The sequence below is a fragment of the Camelus bactrianus genome, chromosome 10 (assembly GCF_048773025.1).
Source record: "Camelus bactrianus isolate YW-2024 breed Bactrian camel chromosome 10, ASM4877302v1, whole genome shotgun sequence".
NCBI lineage: Eukaryota > Metazoa > Chordata > Mammalia > Artiodactyla > Camelidae > Camelus > Camelus bactrianus.
Window position 1 is genome coordinate 9,154,961 of NC_133548.1, and position 16,431 is coordinate 9,171,391.

The following is a 16,431-nucleotide window of genomic DNA, read 5'->3' on the forward strand; positions in this document are numbered from 1 at the left end:
CAATCCCCTGAGCAGACAGTCCCCTCATGCCTTTCCTGCGGTGGTTCAGATGCCCTATCAGGGAAACATTAACACCCTGGATCCCAGGACAGCCGTCCCCACCCAGCGGGAATGCTGCGCCTGCAGTGCCGCCCAGAACCTGAGAACTCGCCGGGCCAGTGACCACGTCTGGGGCTCCAGGTCCACACACAGCCCAGGCTCCTCTGCCAGCCCCTCCTCTGGGCCTGGCACCCGCACATGCCCATGCCACCCACAGAGCTGATACCCTTTTATCAGGGTAGCCACCTCACTATGGGCGAGCCCTTATCCCCTCCACAGGGGCTAACTCCCTGCATATCTCAACCCACTTGACCCGCTCCACCCACTCCAGCCAGTCTGACCTTTGACTTGATAGGGTGGGAGGAGTCCTTGGTCTGGGAAACAGCTCTTCCCTTGTCGGGGGTGAAGGAGATGGCCAGGCAGAGTGCAGGGTGGTGAGGAGCAGGGACCCTGATGCTTGCCAGTGTCCTTTCCCACTGGCCTCAGCCTCCCCTGTGAATGGAGCTTTGGTCCTGTGATCCCTTGGGGCCTTGCATGTTAGGATGTCACGACTTTGGCAGAGGATGGGGATCAAAACCCATGATTCTGCTTTTGGGGCAAGAGCCTCAGCGGGGTATGGGGACAAGAGGGGCAATGGGCAGAGAGCAGGTATGGGTGTCCCCAGCTTCTTGCCCCAAGGGTAAGACCTCAGGACAAGGCAGGGATTTGGAGGAAGAAGTTACAGAAGATCCAGGTGCCCATTGACCTGGGGCAAGATTTACCTGGTGCCCTCATGGCCGCAGCAGAGTCTTCCTCACCCCTCTCCCCTCCACCCCCCGCCAGACTCCAGATCCTGGTTGTCACTGGTGACAAACCCTAGACTTACAGATGGCAGAGGTGCAGGGGTGTGCATGCACAGGTGCCTGCGTGCATGTGTGTCTGTGGCTGTACTGTACCATCCTGGGAGTCAGGGTGCCAGGCCCAGCCCAGGTAGGAGGCAGAACATAGGCACAGGTAAGAGGGACTGAAGGTATGTTCCACAAGATCTTCCAGGCTCAAAGGCCTCTAATGGGCATCGGGGCAAGGCCAGGGGCTCACAGCATCCTTAGAGCCCTATCGCCCAGTCCCTTCATTGTATAAATGAGAGGGCTGGGGAGGGCAAAGGACTCACCCAAGGCCACTCAGTGAGCCAGGGGTTGTCTCTACCTCCTGGTTTGGGGCTTCTGGAACCCTGGGTCCTACTCCAGAGTCCCTGTGCCCCTGGGGGGGATCAAACACACCCTACCCAGATCAGCTGGCTGTCCCTGCTGACTATCCTGAGGTCACAGGCAGAGAAAGAGGGGGGACAAGGGCCTACTCTGGTGCCCTCTCCAGCCCTGCTGTAAGATGCAAAACCAGGTGGGGGGCCCCTGAGGTGCTGGCCCCACTGAACCTCCTGGCCCTTCCCTGGCACGCCCAGCTTGACCTGCCAGCTGAGCCAGTCCAGAGGTGGGTGGTCAGAGAGCACTGTAGGGGCCACCAAGAGGCTAAGTGGCACATTCCTTTGGCCTCTCCCCAGGCTTGGGTGTCAGACAGCCCTAGGACCCGCCTCCATGCCATGGCCTACACCCGTAACACTAGGCTGGGATGGCACAGGCCCAGTTGTGGGCACCAAATGTGCCACTGCATGGGCACAGGGGCCAGAAGACAGACTGGTCTCTAGAGCTTTCCTCAGCCCCTTCTGGGGCTCTCTGTCCCTAGCACTCGGTGCACTAACCAGGGGAGTCCAGCAGAGGCCAGTCGACCTGAGCCCACATGTGCCCACAGCTGGTCCCAGGATGAAGATGAGGAGAGGGATGGAGAATGAGGATGTCCGCAAGGTGGCGTGTACCAGTCCCTTGCCCTCCAGAGACCTTCCAGAAAGCCCCACGTGGCTCCAGTGGCGGTGGGTTTTTGGGAGCTGTGGAGAGTTCCCAGGAAGAGGAAGCAGGGCCATTTATTTGGGTCACTTGCCTAAAATTCTTGGCCTGGAGTGCACTTCAGGGAAGAATAAAGGAAATTCTCTTCTGAGCAGGAGTGTAGGGGAGGGGGAAACAGTGGCACCCTCCCTGGTGCCCAGGCCCCTTCCTCCATCAACACCCAGCCTGGCATCAGGCTGGCGCTAATCAAGGAACTGAGAATAAAATTAACTTCTTTTATTTCCAAAAATGTAGGTGGGGGAAGCAACATGATAAAAATTAAGATCAGTTCCCTATGGATCCATTCCGCCTCTGGGGAGGGACAGTGGCCCTTTGGGCCAGCCAGTTCTCAGCCGGAGGGCCTCAGGCGCGTCCATGTTGCAACAGCAACTCGAAGGTCTGTCACAGGAGGGCTGGTCCCTCCTAGCTGGCCGGAGCTGGGGGAACAGACACCCTCCCCTGAAAGCCCCCACTCCGAACTGGTTCCTGTCCTATCCCGCCCCCGAGACTACATACTGGTTAGTGGGTTAATTTCCAAATGCAGCAGCGCTGGGTCCTCCCAGTGGCGCCAGGCTCCGCACCCTCCCCTCTCACTTTCCTGTCCCCTCAGCTGCCTGGCCTCCAGCCCTGACCCCTCCTTGTCCCACTTGGTCCTCATTAGGTCCCCTCCCAAGCCCCTGGATCCTCAGGGTCACCTTCTCTAGGACTTCTTCCCTCTGTGCCCCGTGGCCCTCCTGACAGTCAGGGCCACCATGGCCCCAGTGAGTGAGCCCAGCTCAGCCCACTGCAGGGCCTGGGGAGGCTTTGAGGGGCAGGTAGTCAAAGGCAGATTGTCACAGGGCCCAGTCCCACTGCCCCCATCAGAATGTACCTGTAGCAAAAGCTTAGAAAAACCAGGAAAAGACACAAGCACGTGGAAGACCACGAAAGAGCACGTCCGCTGGTAGCCGCAACCCGAGGAGGGGCTGTGATGAGCACCCCCCCACTCCAGCGCCCTCTTGCGGCCTATAGGGCCCAAATGACCAGGTTCTGGCTGGCAGTGCCTGGCAGGTAGCGGAACATTTGGGGGGAAAGTTCTGATTGCTTCGGAATCTTAGGCCTCCCAACCAGGACACACATCTGAACAGGGATAGGGAACAGGGCTGAGCCTACAACCTGGCCGCTGCTTCTCCTGAGCCCATCTGTGGCCCTGCTCCCTGGGACCCAAGGTCACAGGCTCTGGAGATGGGATGGAACTGTCCTGGAGTCCTGGGTCAGACGGCTCCAGTGGGCCCAGGAGGACATTTCCCTGGTCCCTGAGGCCTGAGCTGGCTGTGCTGCAGGCAAAGGGAGCCTGGAGTCAGGGCTAGGGCCCCAACATCTGAAGAAAAAGCGGGGCCTGCAGGGATGCCCCGAGTACTGATCTCGGCAGTGGGAAGAAGCCCTCAGGCGCAAAGTGCGCCGCCCCATGTAAGGGCAAGCGGTGGGCAGCTGGCAGAGGGCAGAGCCGGGCCTGCAGGGCCAGGGAGCCATCCTACTGGCTAGGACCCAGCCCCTTGGACCTCAAGAGCATCTGAGGGAGAAAAGAGGGTGGGGGTGAAGCCTGGAGGCCAGGCCGCAAGGGGGGGTCACAGGCAGCCCTGGTGCACCTCTGGTCTGGCAGCTGTTCAGGGGCCAAGGGTGAAGGCCGGGTTGGAGCCACCTGGCTCTCTGCTCCTGGCTGGGGAGAGCCGGGCTGACAGCACAGGCCCCATGAGGAAGGGTGAAGGCAGTGAAACCAGACAGCAAAACAGGAAAGACCAAAATCAGAGTCTGCAAGCCAGCATATCCCACAGCTTCACCATACCCCTCAGAATAAAATCCCACACTTCCCTTTGACCATCACCCCCACCAGCTCCCCCTTCCCCATGGGTGCCCTGAGGGCTGCAGCTTCATTTATGGAGATAGGCGTCCAGCCACAGCTGCCCAGACTTCTTCAGGGACCTGGGAAGAAAGGGGGAGGGACAGTAAGGGACCAGGACACAAGAGGCCAAGGCCTAGGGATCCCTGGGAAATGGGGGGTTGGGAGTGTGGGTGCCTCCTCTCAGCTCTCAACCTGCAAGGGTGTTAGCTCAGGGCTCCCCAGGGGACCCCATGTGGAAGGACCATGGGAAGGTCCTCATCCAACCCAGAGAGAGGTCAGGCAACTGACAGTGAGGGCGGGCCCTGGTGGGGACACCAATGCCAGAGGTGGCTGGACCTCTCTTGTCACCATGGTCTCCAGCAGGGATGGTCCCAGAAAGGTGCATCTCAGTCCCCTCCCTGTGCCCCAGGGACCTCAAGGGGCCCTGGCACCCAAGGGCCCCCTTACCCGGTGATGTCCTGCAGGGCCTGCAGCAGCGGCTTCTCCTGGTACTCGATGCCGTGTTTGGCGCACAAGGACCTCACCAGCGGGGCGACCTTGTGCAAGTTGTGCCGGGGCATAGTGGGGAAGAGGCTGGGGAGAGCGTGGGGGGCCCTGGTGTAAGGAAGTGCCTATCTCCTCCCCTGGCCTACACAGAGGCCAGCCAGGCCTGGGAGCCCTGTCCATCCCCCTCTCCCCATGTGCCCACTGGTTGGGGGTAGGCACACGGGACTGGCATGTGGAAGGCGGAGGGCTGGGCTCCCTGTCAATAAAGGGACTGATCACCCCAGCCTGCTAGGTTCACACAATCAAGGGAGATGCCAGGCCACACGTGAGGGGGTGGTCAGCACTATGACCACACGGCACAAGGCACGCGAGCCCCTCTCCTGGCCTCAGCAGGGCTGGCCGCAGAAACATGTTCAAGGGCCAGTGGGAGACCTCACAGGGGAAGAGAGGCAGCCCCCATCTGCCCACCTCTGCCCAGGTGGGTCTGGGGCCCACTGCCCCCCACAACAGCCCCCACGCCTGCGCTCACTGGTGCTCGATCTGGAAGTTGAGGTGCCCGCTGAACCAGTCGTTGAAGAAGGACTGCTCCACGTTGCAGGTGGCCGACAGCTGTGGTGGGGGAGGGGGGTGAGTGGGCGGGAGCAAAAGCACGAAGGGCCCGTCTCCTTCCCACAAGGCCCAGCCTTACCCGGGTCTCACTGCCCTGCCCAGATTCCCCACTAGTCGCTCCAAAAGCTTCCTGCCACCCTTTCTTGCCCAGCCCTGTGCCTCCCAGCACGACGCTGGGTCCACCGGGCAGCCAAGTTTCTGAAGGCCAAGGACATGGATCTCGGTCCAGGCTCTGCAGGGCCCCGTGGCCAGCTTTCTGGCCACCCTCACCTGGCTGCTGAACCAGTCACGATAGGCCTCGTTGTCAATATCCATGGGGATGTGGCTCATCTGCGTGACCCATACAAACCAGTGGCTCTCCAAGAACCTGGAAGCGAGCACGGCTGGCTCAGTCTTCATGGTGCCCAGGCACCTTGTGGGAACAGAGCCTCCCTCCCAACCCGAAGCAGCCCAGGGCAGGCGTGGGGGGTGAGTGCAGCCCCTGATGAGGCGCTGGGGCAGGAACTGGGGACTTCTGAGCCTTTCCTCGCAGGCCTTCACATCAAAGCCCCCATCAACGCCAGCGCTTGAGGGACCAAGGATTATTAACCAGCAAAGCTCAGGCACCTGATGAAGTTGAGGAAAAGGATGGATCCCAGGAAACCATAGAAAGGGATGTAAGTGATGAAGAAACGGGCATAGTAGCTGACGGCCCAGGCCAAGTCCTGCGGAGAGAAACACGGTTAGATGTGGGAGTGCCCCACTCTCCCTGGGATGGTGTCCTGACCACAGATGTGTACACAGCGCCTCACACTCACCGCTAGGCAAAGGTGGCCAAGAAACCCCAGTGGGCCTTCAGGGAGCTGGGCACCAGGCCCACTGAGGACGCGACACCTGCCAGCACAGAGTGTGCGCAACACTCCAACACTCTCTACGTCTAGGGAAATGCTGAGTGTTTCAGCAGACCGAGGGATGCTGTATGCTCTGCGTTTTAGGGAAACAAACAGGGATGGGGCCCAGCAGATGCGAGCCGAGGGGCAGCCACAGGGAAGGGCCGGGGGTCAGCAGCCCTTTCGTAGTCCCAGAGATTCTAAAGGTGGATTTACCATCTGCACAAAGCCCCTGACATCTGCATGCTCACAACTGCACAGCAGCATCTAGACCTCCTCCTGGCCACTCACACCAGAATGATAAAGGCCGGGGACGCCAGACGTCGCCTACCTCAAGGGCCTCCCAGCAACCTCTGACGCTACTGGCCTTCTTCCCAGACCTGATTCTCCTCTTGTCCCCTCTTCTACTCTGCCCTCACTTCCTGGGCAAGCACGTCCCCTGGCTGCCTCTGCTGCTCTGCCCGCCATCATAGCCTTGTTGGCAAGCACCCAACCTCCTAACGGCCCCTCAAGGCCATGTGCTTCTGCTGGACACAGCAGTAGCCTCCCACTGGTCTCTACAGTGACCATCTTAGCTCCAAGAAGACGATCTTCCCCTGCAAAGCCCTCCCACCCCACCCAGAATAGCTCACGGGGACTGGGAACCACTTTCTCCTCAGCCACCCCGCCCCAGCCTGTTCCCACCTCAGGGCCTTTGCACTGACTGTTTCCTCTCCCTGACCACTTCTCCTCCCCACAGACTCGGCTGGGTAGTGATCAGAGCACAGGCTCCAAGTCAGGCTGCTGGGGTTAATTACAGCTTCACCCCGATTCTGTGTAGTTGTCAGTAATCTGAGCTGTGTCTGCTCCTCCGTCCGCACAGTGGGGAAAGAACATTCCCCTGAGGTTCTACGTGGCTTGAAGTTGTTACAACGGTAAGCACAGCCCACAAGTATGAGCTCTAACAACTCCAGTCTGGTCCCTGAACTACCGTGCCACCAGAGATCTTCCTGACATGCAAACTGGATCACATTATTGCCATCCTCAAAGCTGTCACTGGCCTTCTTCTCCACTGAGTGACAAAGGATAAAAATCAGCCCCTGGGTAGGACGCACAGGACCTTTACATGCCTGCCCACTGGCATGGCCTCATCTGCAGCCAGCCAGTCTCCAGAACTCTGTGCTGCCCGGCCAGGCCGTGCTGCGGCGCCTGGGCTGTATCCGCCTGGAGGCTCTTTCTCCCCTTATCTGCTCGGCAAACTCAACTTTCAAACGAGCTCTGTCCAGTTAGGCTCCACAAAAATTCAGTGAATGCCTTCTCTGTGTCAGGGGCTGAGTTAGGTGCTGGGGGCAAAATGAAGCCCCTCAGAAGCCCCTCATCTATAAGGACAGACTTATACAGAGATCCCTCCAATGTCATACAGAAGGGGACACATTATTAAGGGGTGATGGGAGCATGGCGTGAGCTCCCAGCACAATTCTGGTTTAGGAAAGGTCTCCATCAGGAGGTGGTGCTTGAGGTGGGCCAGGATACACCAGAGGTGAGCCAAGTGAAAAACAGTAGGATGGATGTTTGCAGAATGACGACAATACAAATGAAAGCCCAGAGAGGCGATCGGGCAGGGGCTGTGTTTAATACATTTTATATGCTCCATATACTCCAGCCCAAGAAGGTAGGGCCTTGGCCACCTGCCCTCGGTGAGAGGTTGAGGCCAGGTCACGTCCATCTGGGGAGACTGATCTCTGCCTCGCTCGCAGTGAAGACTCATGGAGAGAACATGGTCCCATTTGGATCATAAAATCAATCCCAGCCAAGTGGAAGTGAGGAGATTATGTCCTTTCAGTAGCTCAGGGATGAAACGATGATGGACGCCCAAACCAGGACCCACAGCATTGATGAGGGGGTAACAGATTACAGAACTATTTAGGAAGCAGGGGCAGCTCCATCTGGCGACTGCTTGGTCATGAGGAATCTAGGCTGGTCCCTGGTGTCAGTGTCTTGTGCTGAGGAAAAGGGGTCAGGGGAGCAGGTGGGGAGGGGAACCTGAAGGGCCGGTAGCGGGCAGAGGGCAAGACCTCGGGGCTGAGGTGATCTTTAAGGGGGTAGAGGAAGCAAGTATTTTCAGTTCTGCTCCTACTTTTCATCACATTCATTTAAATTCCTTTTTTGTGTGCATGTAGTGCAGTAGTAGGTACATATGTAATTTTAAGAATATATTTTTGTTGTTGTTGATGGAGGTACTGGATGGGATTGAACCCAGGACCTTGTGCGTGCCAAGTATATGCTCTACCACTGAGCTGTACCTCCTCCTGGTTCATGTGTATTAACAGGAGTTATGCTTACTTATTTTTGTGCAGAGTGATTATGTGACCCCAGGACCACTGGCTTCAGGGGGTACGAGATGAAGGAGGTACAGGAAAACAGATGGAGGAGAACCAGCAGAGGTGGGACTTGGAAGCTGACAGGGAGAATTTCAAAAAGGAGCAGTTAGTGGTGTCAGATACAGCAGACCTCCAGGAAGCTGACGGTTAGCATGTGAGTCTGGACAATGCTCAGTTGTGGGGGGCTGTCCTGCACACAGTGGGATGTTTAGCTGCCTCCCTGGCTAGATGTCCACTAGACGCCAGTAGCTCTCCATCCCCGCCCTGAGCTGTGACCATCAAAAATGTCTCCAGATATTGCCAAGTGGCCCAAAAGAATCGCCCCTGTTGAGGAACACCACCCCATGTTACAGCTGCACGTGGCCCTGAAGCTCACTGCTACTGTAAATCAGAAAACCACAACACAGGGATGCCTCTGCCCCGTGCCAGCCCCTGAGGGGAGTGCTGGGTCTGGTGCCAGGCCTGGTTGCAATCAGCCAATGTTTTGCAGAAGGAGCCCAAGCTTGAACCTTATTCCCTGGCACGAGAGCCCTGCCCTGAGGGCCCTGATCAAATTTCCCTGGCTCTGCTGTCTGCCCCATTTGGATACATAGTCTGATTCCCTTTTCTGCTGTCCCTGTTTAATACTTCGTTCTTTAGGGAACAAACACAGTTTAAAAAAATTTTTTGAAGGATTAAAAATTCACGTCAGGAGTCACCTGCCAGAAAAACAGATGATTGTGCCCCCAGGAGCAGCACCATGATCCTTTTCAGCTGTGACCCCTTCTAGGGCCCAGGTGATCCCTGGTGGAAATACCACAGGGGTAGGAAATTAGGGTTCAAATTCCCACCTCTTAACTGATCCAGAAACCTCTTCCCTCCGGCCCATACCTACCGAAACAGGATTGGTTAAACAATATAACGTAGGCAACAGTGGTTAAACGATGTAACTGTTCCTGAAACACAGTACTAATTAAAAAGTATACCTTACAGGTTTTACTGGCACAGGGCTTGGCAGAGAGTTCAGAGTCACACCTCCTCTCCAAACACCCCTCCTCCACCTGAGCCCCAGGCTTGGCCCTCTTAACATAATTAGTCAGCACCTTTGCCCATAAAGCCAAGGAGAGAATGTAAAACAAAGTACTTGGAAGCCCTTAAACTGTTTTACAAACATGAGGTCCTGCTATTACAGAGCGGAGGCTGAGGTGTGGGAGAAGCGCCGAGGCTGCGGGACTGGGAGGCCCTTGTCACCTTGGGCAAATCTGCAACTCTCCAAGTTTCAATATCCTCATTTATGAAACTGGGTTAAAAAAAAAAAAAAAAAAAAGACCAGCTAAGTGACTATCCACTTGGTCCCAAGGGCAGGGGTCCTGTTCCTGTCCCAGTGAACCCCGCTCTGACAAAAGCAGGCTCTGCCCAGGGTGACTGTCCCACCTAGGGTGTCCACTGTGGGCGCACTGTCATCTCTGCAGAATCAGGCCTGCACACCTACATAAAGCCTGCGCCCCTTGCTGCAGGGCCGTCTCCAGGGGCCCTTGCTCTCTCTAGGGGTAGAATCCAGGGATTCCACCAAGCCTGGTGTTATGGGCTGGACCATGTCCCCTAAATACGTGTACGTTGAAGTCTTAGTCCCCAGGACCTCACTGCATGACCTTACTCAGGTCAGTGCCCATGTAATTAGTTAAATGAGCTCATTAGGACTGGCCCTGATCCACCACGACTAGTGTCCTTATACAAAGGGGGAAGTCTGGACACAGACACAGAAATGCAAAGGGAAGATAATGGATAGGGGAGACTCAGAGAAGACGATGGAGTGTCCACCCACAAGCCAAGGAGAGAGGCCTGGGCCGGACCCCTCCTCACAGCTGTCAGAATGACCAACTCTGCAGACACCTCTGTCCCAGCCTCTAGCCTCCACAACTGAGCCAATACAATTCTGTTGTTTAACAGACGTGCCCCTCACTTGGTGGCCCTTTCTTCTGCAGCCTTAGTAAACTAACACGCCTGTCATCTCACCCAGTGCCTGGCTCCTCTCCATGTGCCACCCAGAATCCGTTCACCGGGTCTTGGAGGTGGGAGTGGAGCCTTAGATGGGTGGCCTCTGCACTCAGCTCTCATCACATTGCCTTCAGAAATTTCTGAGGGGGCCATGCCAAGGCAGTGGCTTTCTCAGTGGATGCCCTGTGTTAGGGTTGGGGTGCTATGGCCTTGCTGGGTCCTGGTAGCCTCAGAGCAAGTCCCTTTCTGAGACTGAAAGCAGCCATCCCAGGAGGAGACACCTGGGGCCCCACAGGCCCCACCCGCCCCAGTCACCCTCCTCCCCCCACTCCTGGGCCCCCTGGACTCACCACCCAGTCTTTGTGAACAATCATGGTCATGATGATCTGGTACTGGAAGTATATGGGGATGAGCAGGGGCGGCCCAACTGCAGGAGAGAGAGCAGAGGTGCTTAGAGTGGCCTGTCCCACTGTCAGGGTTAGGTGACAGGGAAGAGCCAGGGGCAGAACACTGAACATGGCACCAGCTCTGCAATTCATGGGCAGAGGCAGCTGGGCCTCGGGGCCCGGGATGGGGCTGGGAGCAGACAGCACCCACTGGCACCCTGCCCAGGATCAGGGAGTGTGGGACCCGGGGCAGGTGCCTGCGCCTCTGGGTCCCTTCTGTATTACAGGCCAGGAGGGGTTTGCCCAGGATGGCTGCTGAGGTGTCTTCTCCTCTGACAGGTTTGGTGTTACTTTCTGGGTCTGGAAGGGCATCAGGTGGGAGGGGAGAGAGATGCCACAATGGGCTGAGAAGGGGGTCCGAGGTGTGGTTATGGGGGTCCAGCACTCACTCAGGTAGAAGTACTCGTGCTGGTGGTTGTAAGGCAGGTATTTCAGCTTCTTCTGGCCGTACTGAGGAGAGAGCAGAGACCATGAGCACCCAGCATCCCTCAGCCACAGGCTCCCATGCCCTCCTCCGCATGCTCTGCAGCCACGGTCCCCTCCTCCTGCTCCAGGACCTGTCTGTCTGCACCCTGAGCCCCCAAGGCTGGGCCCCTCTGGGCTCCCGGCTGCCCCGGGACTTCCTATGCCTTCGCTGCTCCTGCCCAACCTGAGCTAGGTCCCCTGCAGGCCTCAACTCACACACTCTGTGAGCTGAGGCTCAAGGTCAAGTCGCCGCCCAAGCCTGGCCCCACAAGAAGTGGCCTGACTGGGACCCGAATCCAAGAAAGCTGAGAGCCCATGGAATAGCACAAAATAAAAAGTTTGCTAAGCGAATGCACAATTCAACAACTCCTACAGCAGGCACGGGTACCCGGAGGGAGCTCCTTGGCCAGTCTTCACCCCTTTGGGAGAGAGAAAAGCTCCTGGATCCCCCTGAGGAGATCCCTGGAGCCCGCTGTGGCTGGGAGAGCTCAGGTAAGAGACTGGGAAATTGTAAACAGTCACCGGGCAGAAAGCACCAACCTCTGCAGAGCCTCCCATAATTTCCAGGCTGAGGTTTTTCACTTGGAGGATGCCAGCAGGCCAGGAGGTCACCATGTCCCACCCAGGAGACCCAGCTGCCCAGACGTTTGCATAAGGAGAGCTGGCTAGGGCATGGGCAGCCTCACTGTACAGAGCAGCACTGGCTGCACTGAGCCTGAAGCAGAGGGGAGCTGTGGCCTCACAGGATTCCTGCAGCCCTTCCACTCCAGGGACCAGCCCACCCTGCTTCTCAGAGACCGAGACCCAAAGATGCCGCTCACAGAGGGGCGCCTGCTCTGGCCTGCGATGGTGGGGGCTGTGCAGGGTGGCCTTGGGCTCTGCCTCTCCCCAGCACTTAGACCCTGCACAGGTCACTTAATCCGCCCGAGCCCTGTTTGGCATCCAAATCACTGGTCGTTAAGGGGAGCCAAGGGGCATAAATGCCACAGGCTGACCCCTGGGACACGCACCTCATCTGCCCCTCCTCGGTTCCAACGGTCAGTGGCACCCTCACCCAGTGATGTCCACGCCTGCTTATTGCAGCTGGGAGACCAAAGAAAGCTGCAGATGGAGAAACCCTGCACGTCCTCTATGCTGATGCCCCTTTCTCCAGGTGAGAACACAGAGTGGGAGCCCATTGTCAAAACCATAGGGAGGGCCCAGAGACTCCCGAACGGAGGGGCCCTGGCAGGAAGCAAAGCCAAGCCTGTCCCCAGGACATGCAGCTTGGCACCAACGACCGTGGCCACAGCACACCGGCCGAGGCATCACCAGAATCGATTCCCTTGTTCCATGTAGCCTCCTGCGCCTTGGCAGGGGTCTCACTTGTTCCCAGAAAGTTATGTCCTTTGCATGAAGACTGTCATCAAGGCCAGGACTGAGGTTGGCCTTGGAGCGGTCCTAGCCAGGTGGCTTCAGACACAGTCTCAGATGAATTTCCAGAGGAGGGAAAGACTAGAGGCACCCCCTGAGCGGCCAGTCTGGTGGTCTGGGATTCCAGGGAGCATGTGGTCTACAGAACAGGCTCCTGGTTTCTGCTCTAACCTCCTCCCAGACAGGAAACAGGCCTACCCTGTGTCTGCGGGCCTCCCGGGCTCCAGACAGGAGCCCTCCCCACCACATCTCTGCTGCAGGTCATCCCAGGGGACAGCCTCAGGCCCAGAGGACACTCTCTACTCTAGGAGTGAGCACTTAGGGTGGCCCAGGCAGGCCAGCAGAGGCCAGAGGGTCCCCAAAGAATGACTCAGGGATGGGTGCATGTGGACAGTTCGTTTGAAGCTGCATTTGCCCAGCAAACACCTTGTTTGCACTTATTTACGGTGCCCATTAGGGGGCGACGGCAATTCTGGGGCTGACGCTCCCCCAGCTGCCCCCGCCCGGTCAGCACTGCGGCTCCATGTATGTCCCTTCAAGGCCTCAGACTATCCCTCGGGAGCTGACCGGTCCCAGCCCTCGGGCTGCGGCAGGCCTCTCTGTCAGCCCGGGGCTTCCCAGCCTTCGAGAGGCGGGGGCTCCAGGCTTGGAGTTACTTCAGCAAATTGCTTCACTCCCCACTCCCCGCTCCACAAGCTTTGGGTTCCCTGTTTGTCAAGTGCAAGTACGATGGGTCCTTCACAGGGTGGTGGAGGGTCCAGACGATGGCAAGGCTATGAAAGCACTTCAGGATTGTGAAGGGAAGGCCAGTCACGGTGACACGTGCGCCGGTGGCTGGTGACACGATACGTCACGCAGCATTTGTTCCCATCTCAATGACCTCAGCTAGCGCAAGGCCGCCCGCCCGTCAAGGTACAGCTGCCCCGGGGCGCTGGCTTTCCTCTGAAAACCAGGAAGCACAGCTGTGGTCGCGGGATGCCAGACCAGGCGTGGAGCGGCCTTCTGGCTCTTGATTTCCACACGCTGAGCTCTTTGCAATGCTCAGTTGTAGGTCAGGGCGCAGGGAGGAGCAGGGAGGGATATTTTAGAATGTACCAAGCTAGCAGGACGGGCTCCTGGCTTCTTAATTCATCAGGAAGCTGGGAGGAACCAACACACACTCTCCCCTTATGTCCAGCAGATGGTGGCTTCTGGCAGGACCTGGGTGGTAACGCTGCCTTTTCTAGCTGTAACCCTGAGCAAGTTATTCCACCTCTCCCAGCCTCAGCTATTTCATCTATAAAATGGGTTTGATGATAGCTCCTTCCTCAAGCAGGATTAAGTGATGTCCCACATGAGGTACTCAACACAACCTGGGCCCAGGGACTCACTCAGCAGGAGTCAGCCTTCCTCCCCACCAGGGGCCACAGGGCCTGGAGGACCCACATGTGCCTCTGCCCTCCAGTAGGGTCGTCACACATCAGGCTCGCTTTGACATGTCCTCAAGCTGAGGCTGAAGGGGACACAGGTCAGAAGCAGAGGGAGGGAAAGCACTTCCAGCCCTGGTGGCCTGGTGTCTGGAGACCCACAACCCTGGGCCTGGGCTGGCCGACCCTCCTGGGCTCAGCCTCTCCATAGACCACAAGGCCAAGCTTGGATTATGGGCTGAGGGGCAGCCAGGGGCATGTGCAGGGGGCTTTTCAGCTTTGAAACAAAATGTCTGAGGAATGACAAGGGCCTTCATTGCCTGTTCAGGGTTGGGGGAGGGGAGCTGTTGTAAAGCCCAGACCCTGCCTCAGGGAACCTACATCTCACACACACACACACACACACACACACACACACACACACACACACACACACTCTCACACACACAGAGAAATGAGGAACATGGCCAGGCAGGCATGCGAGGAATGGCAGGACTCCAGCCCAAGGGTCCTGAGAGGAGGGCCATGGGTGCCCCAAAGGAGTACTGGCCACTTGGCCTGTTCTCAAAAATCTGCCTAAAGCAGGAAGCCTGGAGGCTCAGCTCAGACAGTCAATGGGACAGGAGAAGCCTCCCAGTTGGGTGGAAAAACAAGATCTCAGGCGGGGGGTGGAAACACTCACGGCTTCTGAGAGCCCATTAACAGAGCTACAGGGATAATGGCCTCACTGGTCCCCAACATGATATGACAAAAGGGGGGTGGGGCGCAAAACAAGATTGCCCTTGACATCACCACTATTTAACTCTGTTCTGGAAGTTCCAATAACGTCATAAAGACCAAACTAGAAGTAAGAGTGTAGAGCTACTGCAATTTAGAAAGGGTCTAAATTTTCATTATATTTTTAAAGATATGATCTACCCAGGGAATTCAGAAGAATCAACTGAAAAAAACAATTGGAATCACAGAGATTTAAGTGGACACTAGCTGCACATAACTAGGCAAATATCAAGTTTTCCTGAAAACTGGAGAAACCGCTATCATGATGACAAAGAAACAAATTATCTAGAATTCAACTGAGACACCCATGAGACACACAAAGAAAAGGTTAAAACCTTTCCCAGAGATTAATGGAGAAAGATGCCATATTCCTGGATGGAAAGGCTGAATCTATAGACATAAATCCTTTCTGGGAGGGGTAAGTCAGCCCATGAGAAGCTTACAGTGAGCTAGCGGGGGCCACAGATAGATCGGCGTGACGCCCGCATCACCCAGGCAGCGTTCCTCACAGGGACACTCAGCCCAGACCAGGCGCTGGGGTTCAGGGAAGAACAGCCTCCCACGCGGAAGAGGCGATGTGACCCAGGAGGGGGCTCCAGGGAAACTGGCTGACTTCTGAGAAAAGTGAGGCTAGGACAACTTAGTCAAACCCCATTTGGCAATAGTGAAACATTCAAAAGTGAAACCAGAAACATTGAAACGATGTGTGAAGGAAGAACTTTCTAAGCATAAAAGAAAGGTCTCTTTCAGACAGCATGGTCTGGTGGACACTGGGGTGTGGCCCCACGAGGAACCCAGAAATGGCTGGCCTTTCCCCCACCAGTGTGGGAGAGAGGGGATTTCACGGAGCACTGTGGCCCTGGCTGTGGTCTTTCAAATGCCACTGGCTACTACTGGATGACCAGATCCCCAAAACTTCCCACTGCACCCTCTGCCCAGAAGCCGGCATTCGAGAAGGGGATGTTGGTAGAGACTGCACTGGCTACCACGCAGAAAGGAAAGGCACCTTCTCGCCAGCAGAGCTGGTGAGACTAGATTTTGTTGTTAGGGACACAGAGAACATTTGTCAGGCCAGCCAACAGATCTACAACATGAAGCCTCACCCAGAAAGGGAAGCCTCTGTCTTCTTATCAGGTGGACCCAAGTTAATCAGCTCTACTACCTAGCCACCTCAAATCAAAGCCAGCAAACTGTCTCCTAGAAAGAAAACGCAAGCACGGATTTTGGCAGAGAATAAAACCCCTGCCCAGCTGGAGGCTCCATGCTTCCGAAGTGCTGAACTTTGGCTAATTCCCTCAAAATTGACTATGTCACAGAAAACCCATGTTTCTGTTCAGATATTCTGTCGGGTGGATGTGAAACGGGAGAGGGGTTGCTAATTGAAGGAACAGACTCTCTCCTCCCCGTGTTCCAAGCCTTGGATGCCAACACTGCTGGGAATATGGCCGATTCAAGACACTGCTCCTTACCGAGGGCAAAGGTGCCTCTCCTGACAAATGCTTAGACTCCCTACAAGGTCACACTTAAGATCTACATAAAAGCAGCAAGGATCTTCTAAACTTTGGTTTACATCATCAATGTATTTCTGAAAAGTAAAAAAAAATACGGTTTTTTTTTTTTACATAGAGGCTCTACTTTTTAAAGAACGTTAAACAAGGACACTGTTTAAATTCTTTAAGTGCACTGGGGGTGACTTTATTAAAAGAATTAGCAACACCAAATTTTCCTGTCTTACAAAATAGCGTGGGTTACGTTTCGGTATAGAAAATACAACAGAGCACTGGAC

The 16,431-nt window shown here is 56.3% G+C and overlaps 1 protein-coding gene across 2 annotated transcripts in view; it reads right to left on the reverse strand.

Moving 5' to 3' along the window:
• Positions 1 to 2,177: 2,177 nt before the first annotated feature.
• FADS2 (fatty acid desaturase 2) overlaps positions 2,178 to 16,431 on the reverse strand; it is a 30,365-nt gene continuing 16,111 nt past the window's right edge. Inside the window, exons 6-12 of one of the 2 annotated variants that reach the window (XM_074371906.1) lie at positions 10,974 to 11,034; positions 10,489 to 10,565; positions 5,539 to 5,636; positions 5,203 to 5,299; positions 4,853 to 4,932; positions 4,285 to 4,410; positions 2,178 to 3,917 (exon numbers count right to left, since the gene is read on the reverse strand). In XM_074371906.1, the coding sequence (XP_074228007.1) occupies positions 3,866 to 3,917; positions 4,285 to 4,410; positions 4,853 to 4,932; positions 5,203 to 5,299; positions 5,539 to 5,636; positions 10,489 to 10,565; positions 10,974 to 11,034 (591 nt within the window). In that variant the 3' untranslated portion in view covers positions 2,178 to 3,865. The remainder of the gene's footprint in view (positions 3,918 to 4,284; positions 4,411 to 4,852; positions 4,933 to 5,202; positions 5,300 to 5,538; positions 5,637 to 10,488; positions 10,566 to 10,973; positions 11,035 to 16,431) is intronic. The other variant, XM_074371907.1, reaches the window with a different exon arrangement.